This window comes from Canis lupus, chromosome 17, assembly GCF_003254725.2.
Source record: "Canis lupus dingo isolate Sandy chromosome 17, ASM325472v2, whole genome shotgun sequence".
NCBI lineage: Eukaryota > Metazoa > Chordata > Mammalia > Carnivora > Canidae > Canis > Canis lupus.
In genome coordinates this window covers 15623868-15641364 of record NC_064259.1, presented here as the reverse complement: position 1 = coordinate 15641364, position 17497 = coordinate 15623868, and the positions used below count along the sequence as shown (strand labels likewise).

At 57.7% G+C, this 17497-nt stretch overlaps 1 protein-coding gene across 1 annotated transcript in view; it reads left to right on the top strand.

Moving 5' to 3' along the window:
- The first annotated feature begins 3082 nt into the window (after positions 1–3082).
- Positions 3083–17497, top strand: part of HS1BP3 (HCLS1 binding protein 3) — a 33204-nt gene continuing 18789 nt past the window's right edge. Inside the window, exons 1-4 of the mRNA XM_025454557.3 lie at positions 3083–3205; positions 8044–8209; positions 11787–11994; positions 14116–14332. Coding sequence (XP_025310342.3) covers positions 3174–3205; positions 8044–8209; positions 11787–11994; positions 14116–14332 — 623 coding nt within the window. The 5' untranslated portion in view covers positions 3083–3173. The remainder of the gene's footprint in view (positions 3206–8043; positions 8210–11786; positions 11995–14115; positions 14333–17497) is intronic.

Here is a 17497-nt window from a genome sequence, read left to right as displayed (position 1 = left end):
GAAGGCTTGACACATCTCAAGAAAGAGTCTAGGGCTTGTATGCTAGTTCATGAGCCATCAGGTCTCCAGCCTTTTCCATCCTAGATATGTAGGCCCCAAATTCAAGCTTGTGCTTCACAGCCACAAGATGGCTGCTGCCTCTCCAGCATCATATCTGCTTTCCAGAAAGAAGACAGGGAAGAAATAAAAAGTTTTCTCCTAACAAGGCAAATCATCCACAGGGACTTCTGTATATATGGCCAGAGTTGTCACACATGCCCTCCTAACTGCCAGGGAAGCTGGGAGTGTTTTGCCTTTCCAGCCTCTGTGGCAGTAAAAGCTAAAGAGGAAGACGGTTGTGAAAGGCTTTGGGGTAGCTCATCTACAGTGCTTACCATACATTTCCTCTCATCCCAGTCATATTTAGTCTCAAGCAGTGCTGTGAATTAAAGGTTTCCATTATGTGCATTGCACCCATGAGAAAACCCAAAGCTCAGAGATGACACTCAGGTTTTTTATGACCCAGGTCTGACACCACCTCCTCTCCCCAGAAGAGTTCCTTGAATGCCTCAACCCCAGGCTGAGTTAGTTATATGCCCTTCCTTCCCTCCGCATCTTGGGCCTGCATCCGTGCTGATGTCTCCAACCATTCCTGAGTGATGTGTGAGCCCCACTAAGAAAGCCTGTGTCTTCTGCATCCTCAAAGCCTGGCAAGGTCACAGGCCCAGAGCTGTGCCTGGAAGCATTTGCTGAGTAACCGGGGAGGTGGTGGCCCTGCTCCACTTGGGATGTCTAGACCCCTAAGGTGCTAAAGCATCACTTTAGAGGACAGAGACAAATCAGCAGACCCCCCAGAAGACCCACCCCACCAGAAACAAGGGCAATGTTAGAGCATGGTATGGCCAGAGCTCAGATCAGACTCCCTGTGGCTGTGGATTGCACTGCCCCCCCACCCAGGGCCCAGGGACTTCCCTGGGGTAGGGGGACTGACGCCTGGAGCCTTCCTCCAGGGCAGTGAGAAGGGAAATTATAAGATCCTCTGCAATGTGGTTTGCATTACTGCAGCTTCAGCCATGGAAGGGGCTCCCTGAGTCAGGCAGGAAGCAGAAAATATCAGATTTAGATCCCACATTCCGTGCATTGTATACAATTATCCACTGGAGCCACATAGGGGCAAGAAGGACACACAGAGACAGAAAGTGGGATTGCTCTCAGGGATGGGGTCACACCCTCATAGGGAACCAGTCGTATTCTTGGCAGCCACTAGGAGCAGCAAGTGCCCCAGCGTTGTGCACCAGGAACCCTGGGCTTCCAGGGCCTGAGCTTCACTTGCCTGCAAGGCATTGGTGACAGGCAGGCTACCAGTTGCAACAACAAGGGCCAGTACCCTTCTTGGCAACCTCCCACCTGTGCTGGGGGAGGGGGGCAAGCGCTTCCCTAAAATCTTCCTGGGCCATCTTCTCCATGGGTTCAATGAAGGCTCAGCCCCAGGCAGCTTCCGCAGCTTCCTACCCAGGACCTGACATCAGGGTCTCCAGCCCTGAGGGGCGGAGCGTCCCCAGGGCCCGGAATAGAGGCCCAGCTCAGTAGATATTATTGAATGAATGAATGAGTAAATGCATGAATGCATGAAAAGGCCATAAGAGAAAGCAGAGAGCAGTTTTGTGATGGAATCTGACTGGTGGCAGAAACCAAGCAGAATTCTCGTTAGTGCTACACATTGGAGCAGCACAAACATATTAACTAAATGTCACTGTGGACTCTGGCCCACCTTACAGGTGGTTGCACAGCTGGAGTTTCCTGATAGAATTACTGGGTAGCAGGGGCACTGGGTGGCTCAGTGGTTAAGCATCGGCCTTTGGCTCAGATGGTGATTCCCTGGGTCCCCGGATCCAGTCCCATGTCGGGCTCCCCACATGGAGCCTGCTTCTCCCTCTGCCTGTGTCTCTGCCCGCTCTGTGTGTCTCTCATAAGTAAATAAAATTAAAAAAAGAAAAAAGAATCCTGTTAAGTCAGTTGAGAGACAACTGCCCCCCCCCCACCAACTCCCCCCACCCCCTGGGGGGAAAACTGATCACTTCCACATATGATGTCTAAGTCCTGGCCTGCCTTCAGCAAGAATCCTGCTAGGTGGGTTTAGTAAGAACCCCCCTCTCCTTGCTGCCCCCTCCAGTCTTCCACCCCTGACCCTGACCCTGACCCAGCACCAGGACCATGGGGAAGGTGGAGCCCGACTCCCCCCACCCCTTGCTGTACTGAGTGTACTGAGCTGGGCCCGGCCCCCCTGCTCCGGGAGTCCAGAGCCCATCGAGATCGCAGCAGCCTCAGGAAGTCCTCCGTGGGGTTTTAGCAAGCGTCCCAACGACGTCTCTGCAGCGGGGGAGAGAAAAGCAGCTTTGGGAAGCTTTGGTTGGGAAGACCCTGCCCGCCTCTTCGCGGAAAGCCACCGGCAGGCCTCTGGAGTGCTCGGCGGCTGCTGCTTTAGACAACGCCCCAGAACGGGTCGGGTCGGCTGGGTCTTGTTTGCTGGGTTAGGGGTTACCTCATTTGACCCTCCTCTAAGTGACCACTGGCTGCCTTGTTTCCCGACACCCTCCCCAAGCCAGGGGAGCCAGGTAATTTAGCGTCTGAGCCGGGACACTCCGGGCAGTCCCAACAGTGAACCGGGCGCTGTGGCTGCCGGGACACCTGGCGCAGACCCGGCCCTGCGGGTACCAGCGAGGCTCCCCCGCTTTTGCTCGCTCGCCTCCTGGCCGCAGGGTTGGCTCAGGACAGCGGTCCGGGCGCGGGGGGCGGGGCGGGGCCAGGGAGGGGCGGGGGCGGGGCCTGGAGGGCGGGGCGGGGCCAAGGAGGGCGGGGGCGGGGCCTGGAGGAGCAGGGGGCGGGGCCGGGCGGGGCGGGGGCGGGGCCTGGAGGAGCAGGGGGCGGGGCCGGCCGGGGCGGGGGCGGGGCCTAGCTGGACCCGGGCCTCCCGCCGCGCAGTCCGAGCGCCGTCCGCGCCCAAGTTCCAGGGAGGCCGGAAATTCGCGGCGGCCGCCAGGGGGCGGGCGGAGGCCGGGGCCGGGGCCGGGGCCGGGGCCGGCGCCGGGGCCGGGGCGGGCCGAGCGCGCGGGGCGGGGACGTGGCGACGCCGGCGCCAGCGCCAGCGCCAGCGGGTCCCGTGACCGTGCGCCCCGCCCGGAGCCCCCGCGGTCATGCAGTCCCCGGCGGTGCTCGTCACCTCCAGGTGAGCCAGACCCCGTGCCCGGCGCCGCGGAGCCTCGGGTGCGCGCGAACGAGCTCCATGCGCCCCAGTCGGAGGAGCAGGCGGGGGCGTCCGGCCCCCTGGCCTCGCGGCCCGGCCTCGCCAGCGCCCCGGCGCGTTGTCCGGGCTCGGCCGCTCCACCGCCCTGCAGGAGAGGTGGGCGCATGGAGTGTCCCCGTTTTACAGATGGCAAAACTGAGGCCCTTAAAAGGGTAACGGACCCGTCCAGGACCCGGTGGAAGGCCGGGATTGGCCGGCCCCGCCGGCGGGCGGAGAGGGGGTCACTTCTCCCCGTCTCTGCACGGTTCGTTTCTTTTCAGCCCCGAAAATACAGTTTACGCATCCTTTCAGGGCTCGCTGTGTGCCAGGCGCGGTGCATGGCCCTGGGGATGGGGGGAATCACGAAGGCCCGGCTCTGCAGGGCACCCGGCATGAACACCCGCGGGGGCCAGAAGCGGGGGGAGGTAGTAGGTTCAGGTCGCCGTGGGGGTTGCCGTGGGCGCACAGTGCAAGGGCCCCGGCGCCGCAGCGGGAAGAGTAGGAGTTAACCAGGTGGAGGGGAGGGAAGAGGTGGCAGCTGCTCAAGGAAGTAGCTCGGAGAAGTGCAAGTTACAGCAGAGGAGGCCTCGGGAGGCAGCAGGTGCAGTGTGGCCCCACCCTGACCCCGACCTGGGGGACCCAGGGCAAGATGGACCCTGGGAAGGATGGGATGCACATGCTTTGACTCCTCTGTAGAGGGACCACGGTGTTTTCATGGACACCCCTCTTGTTCCCCCTACAAGAGTCTTGGTCGAAGATGTCAGTTGATTGCATAACGAATGTTATTGATTTCCCAGCCCAACTGTTGTTTTTCCAGCTGTAATCTGATGTATCCTCGGTCACTTCAGGTCTAGAAAAATGTGATTCTGTAAGTAAACCCTGATGCCAGAACCTGTTTGGTGTCCTCTGCATGACGCAGTGAGGTCACAGGTTGTGTTGTCATTGTCAAAAGAGGTGTATCTGGTGCTACATAAGTCACCTCTCCTGGAGCCAGTTGCATTTTCTGCAAAAAGGAGGTTTGAGATTGGCAGGTGTGAATAGGGCTGGCAGCAGACATCCCCCCTCAGCACCCCCACACACACACACACACACCACATGGTGTGACTTTGGAGTGGGGTTCTTCGGAAGGGGGTGGGTGGCTCCCCTCACTGCCCCAACCCTGTGAGCAGGGCTGGCTCACAGTGATGGGTGCTGGTGATGAAGGCCAGGTGGGTGGTGCTCAGTCCTTCCTGCTGGCAGGCACTGGCCAATCCAAGGAGCTGCCCACAGGGTGGGTCCCAACACTTGAGACCAGCCACCAGGCAGGCTCTTCACACTTGGGCCCCAACTCAGCTTTCCACTCACCACCACATGCATTCACACCTGCGTTCATCCAGCAGCTACTGATCGAGTGCCTACTCTGTCCCAAGTACTGGCTCAGATTCTAGGGTGCAGCAGTGAACAAAATGAAGCCCACCTCGTGGAGCTTCAGTGGGGACAGCTGGACAGTAGGTAAATAGATAATGTGTCAGGGATCATAACTGGCATGAAGGAAAATAAAGTGGTGGGGGGGAGGAGATAGGAGGAATGAGTGCTGGGTTTTGGGGTGTGCTGATTTGTCCAGGAGTGTCATTCTGATGGAATGGCAGTTGGGCAGATCCTGACAAGCTCCCTGAGGGAGAGAGCCATGAGGATACCTTGAACAAGACGTACCGAGCAGAGAGGACAGCAGAGCCAATGTCCTGGGGCAGGGGGTGCTTGGACACCAGCAAGGAGGCCAGCATGGCTGGAGTGGAGTACGCCTGGGGGAGTGTTGGATGAGGCAGTGAAGAACTGTGGGCTTGGAAGCAGTGGGGGGACTATGGTGAGGAGGAGGTGAAGGGAGAGAGAGAAGGGAGGGGGAAGATCCAGAAACCTACCTCAGGTAGGAGCCAACCAGTGTGTCCCCAGGGGTCAGGGAAATGGATGCAGGGATTTCTCTGATTGCTGCCCTTCTCAGTGAAATAAGAACCAGAGCTTTCGGGGAAGAACAGGTATTGGGCGCTTATGGGCAGTTTGTTGAGAGAGGCAGCTTCGACTCCATGCCTTGCTGCTCGGCAGATGGTCCCAGGAACAGCAGAGTAGCATCTGCATCCCCTGGGAGCTGGCTGGACATGCGGACTCTTAGGCCCCGTCCCAGACCCGCTGAATCCAAATCTGCATATTGACAGCTTCCTCAAGTGACTGGGATGCACTTGAGGGTGGAGAAGCTTGGTCTAAGGCATAGCTGGGAATACTACACCCAGGAGCCAAGTCCTGCCCACCTCTCCCTTTTGTAAATAAAGTCTATATGTCATCTGTGGCTGCTGTCATGCCACATGGCTGCCTTGAGTAGTTGTGACAGAGGTCATATGTCCTGTAAAGCCCAAAATGTTTACTTAATCTGGCCTTTTATGGCAAAAGTTTGCCCGGGGTCCAGGGGAGCGGGAGAGTGAGTGAGTCAGGCTGGGATGCATCAGAGTTACCTGGAGGATGGGGATCCCTGGGTGGCTCAACAGTTTGGCACCTGCCTTTGGCCCAAGGCGTGATCCTGGAGTCCCGGGATCGAGTCCCACATCAGGCTCCCTGCATGGAGCCTGCTTCTCCCTCTGCCTGTGTCTCTGCTTCTCTCTGTGTGTTTCTCATGAATAAATAAATAAAAATCTTTAAATTAAAAAAAAAAAAGGTTACCTGGAGGAGTTGGCAACATGAAGATAATGGGTCCCCCCCTCCCCAGGGCTTCAATTCAGGGGCCTGAATTTCCCAGGTGACACCGATGCAGCAGGGACCACACTTTGAGAAGCTCAGATCTAGTCTAAGGGAGGGGTGCCAGACCCAGGCTGCAGCTTGCAGGTTGTGGGACCAGGTGGCATGTATGAGTGTCCCAGTCCCAGGTCCCAGTACAAAGGAGGCAGAGACCCGGAGTGAGCAGAGGAGCAGAGGCCGGACGCAGTTGGTTCCAGTAGTGGCACGTCAGGGCCTCCCAGCGGAGGAGGCATGACGGGAACAGGAGGGACAGTGGATGGCACTGAGGTGGTGAACTGCAGGCCCTCGCGGGGCCAAAGAACTGCCAAATGCAAGGTACTAAGAGGGAGAGAGTGAGCACGGCCAACAGGAGGTTCCTGCCAGCAGGGAGGTCAGGGGGTCCTTCACACCTGCTTTTCTTGGCCAAGAGGCCCCGCTCCTCTGCACTTCCACCCACCTATGCCCCGTTGCCATAATGATCCTAATGCCTACTTCCCTCCACCTGAGAAGAGACAGCCCCGGGCTCTGGGGCAGCTGCCTGGGTGTGAACCCTGGCTTCACCTCTGACTTGCTGAGCCCCGGACAGGTGACTCCCTTTTTGTGCCTCTTCCCTTCTCTTTAAATGGGTCTGAGCAATTGTGACCCACTGCAGGGCAGCCAGGAAGGAGTGACTCTTAGGTGAGGTCCGTAGAGCCTGCAGCAGTGCCAGCTGCTACCAGGCTCCCTTTTAATCCACTCTGTGCCCCTGCCCTTGTAGCAGGAACCCCCAAGTAGACGATGCGCTAAGCCAGGAGCACCATGGTCTCACCTCAGTGTAAGGCCAAGAATGCTCATTAGGTTACTGGCCAAAGGAAAGGAGGGCTGATAAGTCAGGTGTGCTTTTCCATCTCGCAGAGGTGCATTTGGCCTCGCCTGGGCTTTCCCAAGTGGCCAGTGCTTATGACAGCGCACCTTGTGCCACATGAGGACGTTCATGTGTGTGGAGGATTGTCTGGTCCAGGCTTGTGTATGGACCATATGCAGGCGAATGGCAGTTGTCCTCCCTAGTTGAGTGACAGCGGCATCAACATGGTGATGGTGTTGCATGCCTAGTGTGGAGGTGGCAGGAATCCGTGTGGAAGGAGCCCCGGGGGACAGAGTGTCTCTAAATGATCGGGACATTAGTCCAGAGAGGGAAAGGCCCTTGCCCTGGTATAGTTTTAGTGCAGAAGCGCCCTCCTCCTCAGAGCATCCCTTTGCTCCTGTCCTGGAAGTCCTGCCGAGCACATAGTAGGTCTCCACCTTGATGAGGAGGGGTCCTGTCACAGGTGTTTGTGTGACATGTATTTGTCCACGTGGGTCTACGTTACCCCCTTACAGAGGATAAGGGCACAGTTACCGTTTTTTATCACTTGAGAGAAAACGTTTCATGACTCGTTTGCCCCCCGTACAATTCAGTATGCGTGGGGAGTGCGTACAGATTCTCCAAGAGCCGCGATGTTCTACTGAGCACCCTCTCAAAGCCTCACACAGCAGCCTCCTCAGTGCCTTGCGGGGCCCCGAGGCTAATGGGGGCCCTGCATCCAGTGCCCTTTCCATCCTACCCGCCCCGGGCAGGTTCTGTCGTAGGTCTGCGGCCCGCCGATGGGCTGAAGAGCTGTGTCTCTACTGGGGTTCCTGGCGGCGTGTCCTTGGGCTGTGCGCAGAGCCAGGCACTTTCCTTGGAGAGAACAGAGCCCCAGATGCCGTCCCTCCAAATCCTGCGGGGACTCATGCACCGAGCATGTGGGACACACGTCACTGTTAGTGATTTGCCCCGAGCCCCGTCTCTTCTGTTCCCACTTGTTTTCCTGCTGGGGTCAGCCGTTTGGGAGGGCCCAGGCCTTGTGAGGGGCCCGTGTGTGGTGGTCTCGGTGGCCCAAAGCAGGGGCCGCTGAGGACAGCCAGCGGCGCAGCTTCCCAGCCAGGCCTGCAGGCCACCCTGAGGTCCTGTCTGCGTTTCGCTCGAGAAGCCTGCTGACCTGAACCTGAGCTTCCTTTGCCTTCTTTCCCTTTGGCAGGCGAGTTCAGAATGTCCACACGGGCCTCGACCTGACCGTGCCCCAGCACCAGGAGGTGCGGGGCAAGATGATGTCAGGCCACGTGGAGTACCAGATCCTGGTGGTAACCCGGCTGGCGGCGTTCAAGTCGGCCAAGCACCGGCCCGAGGATGTCGTCCAGTTCTTGGTGAGCCCGGGACTCTGCCGGGATGCTCCCCAGGGGGCCCGGGGACCAGGTGCACAGACACACCCGCCACAAGGCGTGAGCGGCATCAGGATGTGGGGCCTGAGAGGGCCAGGGCCGGTCGGGCAGTAAGTGCACAAGGACAGATCAGGAGCTTCTGGTCCGTGGAGATAGACCTGTAAAGAGATGCAGGCCGTGCCGGGAGCACAAGGGGCTGTGGGCATGTGAAGAGGCACCTGACCCACCTCGGGAAATGTTCTGGAGGATTTCTCAGAAGATTGAGGGCTGAGCGAGTAGAGCTGCACAGCCGGGGAAGGGTGTCCGGGCGGAGGGCACAGCCTCAGCGGGGCGGGCGCAGGGTTTTGTGCGCGGGGAGCTGCCCACAGTTGAGTATCATCCTGGAGGAAGCGGGAGGCGACGGGCAGAGTCCAGGTCATGGAGGGCACGTAGGGAGCCTGACTCATCTTGCAGCCAAGGAGGAGTTTTCAGTAGGGGAGTGACTCCCTGGCCCATCTGGAGGGGAGTAAAGTTGGGTTGGACGGAACCAGGCAGGGGCAGGGACAAGGGGCCCAGGTACGGGGCCAGTGCTGCCCCAGGGGAGGGCCAAAGGCAGGCCGGTCATGGTTGGTGTGAGGGGGAGGCAGACAGTTGTAAAATATCTCCAAGGTAACGGGTGTGTCATCTGCTGACTGACCGTCCATCCGCACCAACGGAAGTAAGGTGCAGAGGGGCAGGTCTGGCGGGGGGGGTGGACTGTGAAGGCCTAGGACACAGGTTTGGGAGACGTCAGCTTAGAGGTGAGGTTGAAAGCCTGGGAGTAGGTGGATGTGAAGGGCGGAGGGGAGGGTTTAGGAGGGAACCCCAGAGACACAGCAGCCCGGGGACAGTCATGGAGAGGGAGGAGCTGCTGAGGCCACGGGGAGAGAAGTCGAGGAGTCACAGGAGCTAAGGGAAAAAAAAGCTTTAAGATAAAGGTAAAATGAACAAGCGCCCTGTGGTATAGACGGGATCAGTAGCCACAGCTTTGCACATGGAGGGTTCTGAATCTCCTGGCAGCCAAGACAGAAAGGGAAACAGTGAATTACCTGGCCCTGGTGACCTGGTAGCAGAGGTATCCCCTTCTCAGGAGATAAAAATGTATGGCACAGGTGTTTCTTTGAGGGATACTTAACACACCGGAAACATCTAAAAGAGCATGATGTCTAAAAGTCTTTCATTTGCTACTTGGATTGACTTTTGGTCAATAATGGAAACAGCATTCTGGGAGCTCTGAGGAGCATCCACGCCAGCCTGCTTGTCCCATGCCAAGGGCCAGCCTTACGTGTGAGGCTGTGCGTGAAGATGTCTCTATACCTCCACGCATCACACCAGTGCCACTTTTCTGACCAGTGACACCCACACCCTGCAGAGGGTGTGTGTGCGTGCCTGCGTGGCCATTCGTGCAGGTGCTTCTCAGGCATTTGAACCACCTGTGAGAGCAGAGAAGCATGCATTTACGCCCCATGAAATCTGGGGATGCAACCCAAAGCCTGAAAATCTCTGAAGTTTTGAGATTTAGCTTAAAAGAAAAAAAGCGTTTTGCATTCTATTTCTGAAAAGGATATACATTTTTTTTTAAAGATTTTATTTATTTATTCATGAGAGACAGAGAGAAAAAGAGAGGCAGAGACACAGGCAGGGGGCCGGGGAAGCAGGCTCCATGCAGGGAGCCTGACACGGGACTCGATCCCGGGACTCCAGGATCACGCCTTGGGCTGAAGGCAGGTGCCAAACCGCTGAGCCACCCAGGGGTCCCCGGATATACATGTTTTAATAGAAAAATGAATTTAATTGCTGATCAGAAAGTAAAACCAGCCCCCAGACAGGGGCACTGTGTACGCTTGCTCTTTGGCGGACTCCACGTGTGCTGGTGGCACAGGCACACACACTCTCGCCAGAGACTCCGGGTAGCAGTGCCGTCTACCCTGCACGTGGACGCGCCAGATAAACAGGAGCTCCCGCCCTCTGCACTCCCTGCCTCTCTCTTAGCCTCCTCTTGCTGCTGTTCAGGCAGCCACATGAAAAGCCCTGGCTTTGGAACACTGCTAAATGTGGGCCCTGGATGGGGTGACACCCTGACTTAAAACTGCCCGCCCCCTCGCACCATCAGCATCAGAGCTCTGGAGACTCAAAGCTTCCAGGCCCCCAGTCCTGGTGGGTCCGGGGGCTGGGCCCGCATGGCGCTGTCAGGCCAGCAGAGGGCGCTCAGCCCTCAGGGTCAGAACTCCGCTCAGGCCTGGGCTGAGTCAGCCTGGCTGGAGTCACCATCCTCAGGAGCACCAGGGATTAGAGCCTGCATCACTTCTGTGAAAGGATCCTCTTACCTTTCCTCGAGGGCTGTTCTCAGGAAAGCTCCAGAGCCAGGCCCTGGTGTTGACAACTGCAGGCTGCAGCCTCCTGTCCCAGATGACCCCTCAGTGTATGTGTGGGGCCCCGGGCGCTCAGATCCTAATTCCGCCCCAAACACCTGCCGGCCTCTGAGACTCTCACAGGCTGGGGGGACTGGTGAGAGTTCTGGTTAGCCAGGGCGCGTGCACTGACACAGCTGTGCACCGGGGTTGCCAGGTCTCATGTCAGCACCTCCACCCACCTGCCTTGGCCCCCTCCCCCTGCCCCCCGCCCCCAGTCCATCGGCCACACCGGCATTTCAGTAGTGCTGTGCTTGCAGACACAGCCCTGGCCTGGGAGCAGAAGTGGGAGTATCCGTGTTTGCACGCTCCATGCCCCATGCTCCCTCGGAGGAGCCGGGGAGACAGGTCTAGCATACAGGGAGAGCACAGGGTCCAAGACAGGGGAGGACGCTGGGAGTGCTGGGGTATGTGGCTCAGGGCAGGGGGCCTCTTAGAGAGCCCACCTTGGGCTACACAGACTACAGCGATGCCACCACCACCCCGTGTTACAGCTGCTCGCTCCACATGAGGCCCGAGCCTTGTGGGGCAGAGACCATGCTGGGGTGACCTCTCACAGAGCAAACTCAGCCGGAAACTGAGTGCGCTCTCAGGGTGACTCGAGTGGCCTGCGTCCCTGGAGTCCCAGGGTGCAGTGGGGTCCTGGCTGACAGCAGCGCCGACAAACAGCCGTACCACAGCTGCTCCTTCTCCACATGAGCACTGTAGGGACCGTCCCCACCAGAAGGCTGCTGCTCGTGCACGGGAGAACCATCCGAGATCTGTGCTGAGAATAGGTGACTCGTGCTGTTGTGGGAAGGTGACCTAACAGCCGGCCAGACCGCGAGGTCACCCCACTAATATGCTGAGGGCCCAGAATGGAGGCAGCCAGCCTCCGTGGTCACCCACGGGCCAGGCCAGGGCCCCTGTGTCGGATGTGTCTACCTGGACCTGTGACAGCGAATGGAATCCACAGTGACTGTATCTTCCCTTTGGCTACTAAGACGTCAGCCATTTAGCCTAGCGCTGCTTGGGGGTGTTGGGAATGGAGCCTGGGGGGGGGGCTGCGGGGTCAGAGAGCGAGGACGCCCAGGCGCCCGTCGGACGGAGCGGGGTGAGGAGAGGGTAGGAGGCACGTGCCCCTCTCATTCCAGGTCTCCAGAAAGTACAGTGAGATCGAGGAGTTCTACCAGAAGCTGAGCAGTCGTCATCCCACGGCCAGCCTTCCCCCGCTCCCCAAGAAGGTCCTGTTCGTCGGGGAGTCCGACATCCGGGAAAGAAGAGCCGTGTTCAATGAGATTCTGCGCTGTGTCTCCAGGGACGCCGAGTTGGCAGGAAGCCCCGAGCTGCTAGAGTTTCTAGGTACCTGAGGCTCCGTCCCGAACCCCGAGGTCTCCGCTGGCCCAGAACGAGGCCTCGCTGCCCTGCTGCCCTGGCCGAGGCGAGTGGTGCCGCGGCCTCTGCCTGCAGCCGGAAAGCTTCCGCCAGCCTCTTGGGGCAGGTGGGCCAGGGCGAGGGGCAGGAGGAGACGCACCGGCCCTCGAGGACTGACCCCACCCATGCCCCTCCCGGCCATCCCCAGAGCCCTCCCAACCCCTCCACACACACACACACACACACACACACACACACACACCCCCGCCCCGCTCGGCCTGGGGACCTGGCCCAGCGATGTGGGTGGGTATGGCCGCCAGAGGCTCCCCCCACGCTGGCCCAGTAATGGGGACCTCAGACCCTTTCAGGCCGTGTCCACAGCCACCTCGTCCCCCTTCCAGTTTCTTCAGCTCTCAGAGGGGAGGATGCCTGGCTGCCAGGTGGCGTGAGAAGTCAGGGAGCTCTCACATGTGAAGTGCCTACAACAGAGCCTGCCGGGCAGGAGGTGCTCTAGAAGGCTGGCTAACACTTACCCCCCAACCCAGCACCCCTGGCGCTGGCCGGGCTCACACAGGTGCCCCGAGGCAGATGAGGTGCTTCTGTGCCTCTGGGCAGGGGAGGGGTCCCCGAGGCAGGTGCTGGGCTCTCCCTGCCCCCCGACTCTGTCTTCTCTGGACTGTTCTGTTTAGCTCTTCCTCCCCGATGACTGTGGTCTCTAAGCTCCACAAGACAGAGGGGAGTCTTTCAGAAGACAATTAACAGCAAATAAGCCAAAAAAACGTTTAAGGGTGAGGGATAAAGAAAGCAAAGGCGGTGAATGCACAGAAGGCTGGGGCTGGGTAAGGCGACAGGTTCTTCTCTCTCATAGGTGCCTGCCGGCCCCGGGTCGTTGGTGGCGAGGTCCCAGTCACGACCTGCTTGCTTCCCAGTGGGCTGTGTTGCCTGTGATGTGGGGGCTCCAGCTGACCCATAACAGGAAGAAACTCCAGATCTCCTGGCCCCTGGGTTACAGAGAAGCGGGATAAGATGGTCTAACTCTCCTAGCCTTTCTGCACCTCCGTTTCTTAATCTGTAAAGTGAAGGTGCAGACAGGATCCCTCACGTGGATTTTTACAATTTTACACAAAAATTTTTACAATTTTTACAAAGGGGCGGTTCAGTGAATCCGCCCCTCTGAGATGATTTTTACACGATGCCTCTTATGTGAACTTGAAGTTTCATGAGATTTCGAATGGTTTTTTCACATTTGTCCTAATAAAATAACAAAGCGCAATATGAGGCAACGTAATCATTACTGCTGAGTTTTATGTAACGCGGTCACACGTATTACTTTGGTGTACATATTAATTTCCTCTATGCCAGGCATCTGGTAGGTTCTCTATCTAAGCGTGGTATTTTCTTTTTTAAGGAACTGTTTTCAAAGATCTACACTTGGTAACTATCTGGATAGAGATGAACAAGTAGTCCAAACCCGTGTTTCTCAATCCATCCGTGGGGAAGGACTAGATTTGTATTCCCAATCTGTCACAGACAGATACTTTCACAAATACAAAATCACATGCCTGGATGTCGTGACAATGCCAAGCTGCTATGGAAGTTTCCAGATGCCTGCTCTCCCTTTCTGTGCTTACCGCATCATGAACATCCGTCTGTGGGCCATGCTTTGAGAAGTGCTGATGTAAGCCAGTTTGTAATGGAGCCATTACAGCTTGTTCTGGAATCTTCCATGGGGTCACTATGTATCCATTGGGTTCATGGTCTAAGTGCCCAGACCCTTGGAGTGGGCCTTCCTGTGTGATTGCCAGAGCTCCCTGACAATGTACACTGGCTGGCGTTTCCTACCCTTAGCCTGGGGCCATAGGCTCTGTTATTGGGGTGGTGCCAACTTGTTCCAAGGCTCCCACCTATAAGCACTCCACTGAGGCTTTGCTGCAGGCTCTAGGCTTGGAGCCCTGGCTGCCCCTTGTCTACCCAGACCCACCACACTTGTCCCAGGACACGGTAGGAAGCCCCTAGCACAGGTCCTGGCACAGGAGCTGGGGTATGGTGCGTCGCCCCCTTGTCCCCTGGCCATGACTGTCAGGTGCTCATTTCCATGTCCTTCCACAGGCACCAGATCTCCAGGGGCTGCGGATCTTTCCAGCAGAGATGTCTCCGTCCTGGATGCACACAACCAGGCCCAGGATGATGCGGAGGCTTTTGACTTCTTCGAGCAGCAGGACCGAGCGGAGGGTGAGGATCTGCCCATCCCAGACCTGAAGGGTGAGGATGCAGGAGAATCTGAGGAGGAAGAGGAAGAGGCACTGGACCCTCTGGGCATCATGCGGTAGGTCTCTGGATAGAGCCTCCTCTGGCTTGCTCCAGGTTCTCCCTCTATCCTGGAAGTCTGAGAAAACCCGTCTTCCTGGGTCATCACTCCATGTGGCCTGGTGTGCTCGGGCTGGGCTCAGGTATTGCCTTCTCCTCCCTGGCCACAAGGCAGGCTCCTGGTCCCCAGCTCTGCACTGAGTCCCAGCAGAGCTGCCCCCACCCCTGACAGCTCAGCGGCCCCAGAGCCCTGGGCTGGGCCCTCCACCCCCCACCTCCGCTCATCACCGGCAGCCTGGGACTCATGGCATACGATCGGAGCTCCGTGGGCCCTATTTCACTGTTCTTAAAGCAGGGGTGCTTACCTGGGCCCTGCCTCCCCACAAGGCAGTCGTAAGGCCCATAAATCACACGGGTGGAAGGAACTGATAACCTGTAAGGTGCCACCTGTGTGTGATGAAGATGATAGAGTGAGGCCTGGGGCCCCCTGGCTGGTCAGAGGTGTCGCCTTTACCTGTACACACGTGCACACAGGTGTGCGCACACAGGTACACTGGCTGGAGAAGAGGTAAGCAGGTGTGGTCTCGGTGGCCCCTCGGTGTCCTGACTCCACATCCTGCGGCCTTCTCCTTTCCTGGCCCTCCAGCGGCCTTACGGCATCAGTGTGCTGCTCCTGAGCCCCTGCCGCATGACTGTTTTGTGCTGGGGGGAGCTTTGTACTTTGCACTCACTGACACCCTGCCTGCAAGGAGATGCCGTTATCTCACACTACAGGTGAAAGAGACCGAAGCTTGCAGAGGCCAAGGGCCCTGCCCAAGGTCAGACAGCCGGTAAATACTGGTCCTGGGATTCAGATCTAGGTCAGGGTCCTGGACTCTGGTGCCTCACCGCTTGGGCTTCATCTTGGGTCTGCCATTTGCCAGCCATGTGTCCCTGGCAACTTACCCCTTGTCTTTGGTTCTCTGCAAGGAATAGGGGAATGATAGCACCTCTCTGGAGGGCTCTGTGGACACTGAGTTAACAGATATGCTAGTGCTTCACTCCTCTCATGGCCGCAGCTTACTGCCCCACCACCTCAGCAGAATCAGACCGCAGACCTGGGGTGACATCCCATCTGCCCTGATGAGAGATCGAAGTTCAGTCAACAGATGAGGGGAGGGCAGTCTCGCAAGTCCTGTTCCAGAAGTCAGGGAGGGGCAAGTTCACCATAAAGGGCATAAGAATCACAGTCTAGAAGGCTCTACCCGCCATCCACCAGCCTTTCTCTCCTGGGGTGGAGGTGGGGGAGGGGATGTGAGGCTGGGGACACGCAGGAGGTGTGGCAGCAGGGCCGCCCTGTGACTAGCCTAGAGGGGACAAGGGAAGATCTGGTGCTCAGGGAAGATCTGGTGCTCCAGGAGATGTGGGACCAGAGCCAGAAATCGTGCAGCACCCTGGTACCCAGGAGTCAGGTGTCCTCGCCCCCCAACCCGGCCCTCAACAGCCGCCCTGACCTGAACGGGGGTCAGCAGCCCAGTGGGAGAGGGTGCGAGGTTACATGGGGAGAAGCCAGTCATAGCCACTCTTATCAGCCTTGGACGACCTGCAGGCCCTTCTTGGGCTTTATTTGGGTCAGGATAAGGCTTTGTTTGAACTCATGTTCTCTGTTGTTCTGAGTAACCACATGGGAAGCCAAACTGAGAAGGACTTCAAGGGTTTACGCCAGCCTTTGGCTGAAGGTCACGCTTAGCAAAGCGGCTCCTTTTTTGGGTAGGAAAATGCTCTTTGGGGTTGGCAAGGGCCGCCTTGAATTTCCTACTTATTTCTAGTAGCAGATTTTCGTGGGATGCGTCAGCTGTCTGGGACCACCTGCCCCCCAGCACCGTCACCAGCTCTGCACTCCAGGGACCTCATTCCTGGATCCTGGGAAAGCATAGCACCTCAGAGGGATCCCAGAGGCTTCAGACCTTCTAGTTTCTCCTTTAACGACTGGTGTGGCAGTGGGCAGTTATGTTATTATCTTAGGGATAAAAACAAAACAACTAAGGCTTTTTGAGAGCTTATTAAATGCCAGGAACCAATTCCCATTCATGTAAATAGACATTTCTATTTCTGCCCTTTTTTTTTTTTTAAGAGGTCATGACACATTGCTCCCAGGACCTGTGTGGATCTGGTGTGAGAAATGGTGCTCTAGAAAGCCAGCAGTGGCATCAGGCTCATCGTGTGTGTGGAAGCCGAAGTCTGGAGACAAATATCTCATCCAAATTCATGCAGCCACCAATGGCAGAGTCATGATGCAATGGTGTCCCCTGGCACTGTCCCCTGATTCCAGTTACTCTGCAGTGTGGGAGGTGGGCGAGGCCCTAGGATTATCCCCCTTTCACAGATGGGAAAGTTGAGGACAGTTGAGCAGGGACTTGGCCGAGCCCTGTGTGTGGCAGCGCACCGACCCCCCTGCTGCCCCCCACCACCGTGACCTGTTGACTCTTGAGCAGGCTCTCCACCTGCCTGTTAGTGGGGAGCATTCTGGTTCTTGCAGGAGACTTAGGCCTTGCATGTATATGTCCCGCTCTGGTGCCTTCAAGTCCCCCTGCAGATGCAGCACCCCACTCTCCCAGATGTGTACCCCCCCCCAAGCACCCATCTGGGCCTGGCTTTCTGGAGCAGCCACATTTTCCAGGTGATAGGCGTCCGGTCCTTCCTGCCGTGGACCAGGCGGGGCGCTGTTGCTCCACCGCAGGGCTGCTGGGGGGCGGGGGAGGGGGTGGCCAGCACAAAGCCCCGTGCGAGGACTGGCCTGGCTTTTCTTTGTCTCCTAAACCTGGTTCTGATTAGGGAAAAGACGAGTTGCTACACCAGTACCAAGTGCTTCGAGAGGGAGAGAGCTCTCAGGCGGCCCGTCCTGGCCCTGCTGCCCTCCTGTCTGCAGGAGCGTCCCTGTCCCGGCCACCCGGTAACCACACGCGCAGCGCTTCTCTCTGTCCTCTCACGGTCCCCTTGCGCGTTGTACACAGTTCCCGTGTTTCACTATTTTAGAGACTTCACACGTCTGAGAAAGACGAAGTTCTACCATAATAGCTCTGCCTTCTGCCGGAAATACCCTGTTAGGAACATCTTTAATTGTAACTTGAATAACATAGGACTGGAACAGAAAAATTAACGACGCAGTGAAAAGGCCTTTTGCCGTGAAGGTATATGGTTTTGG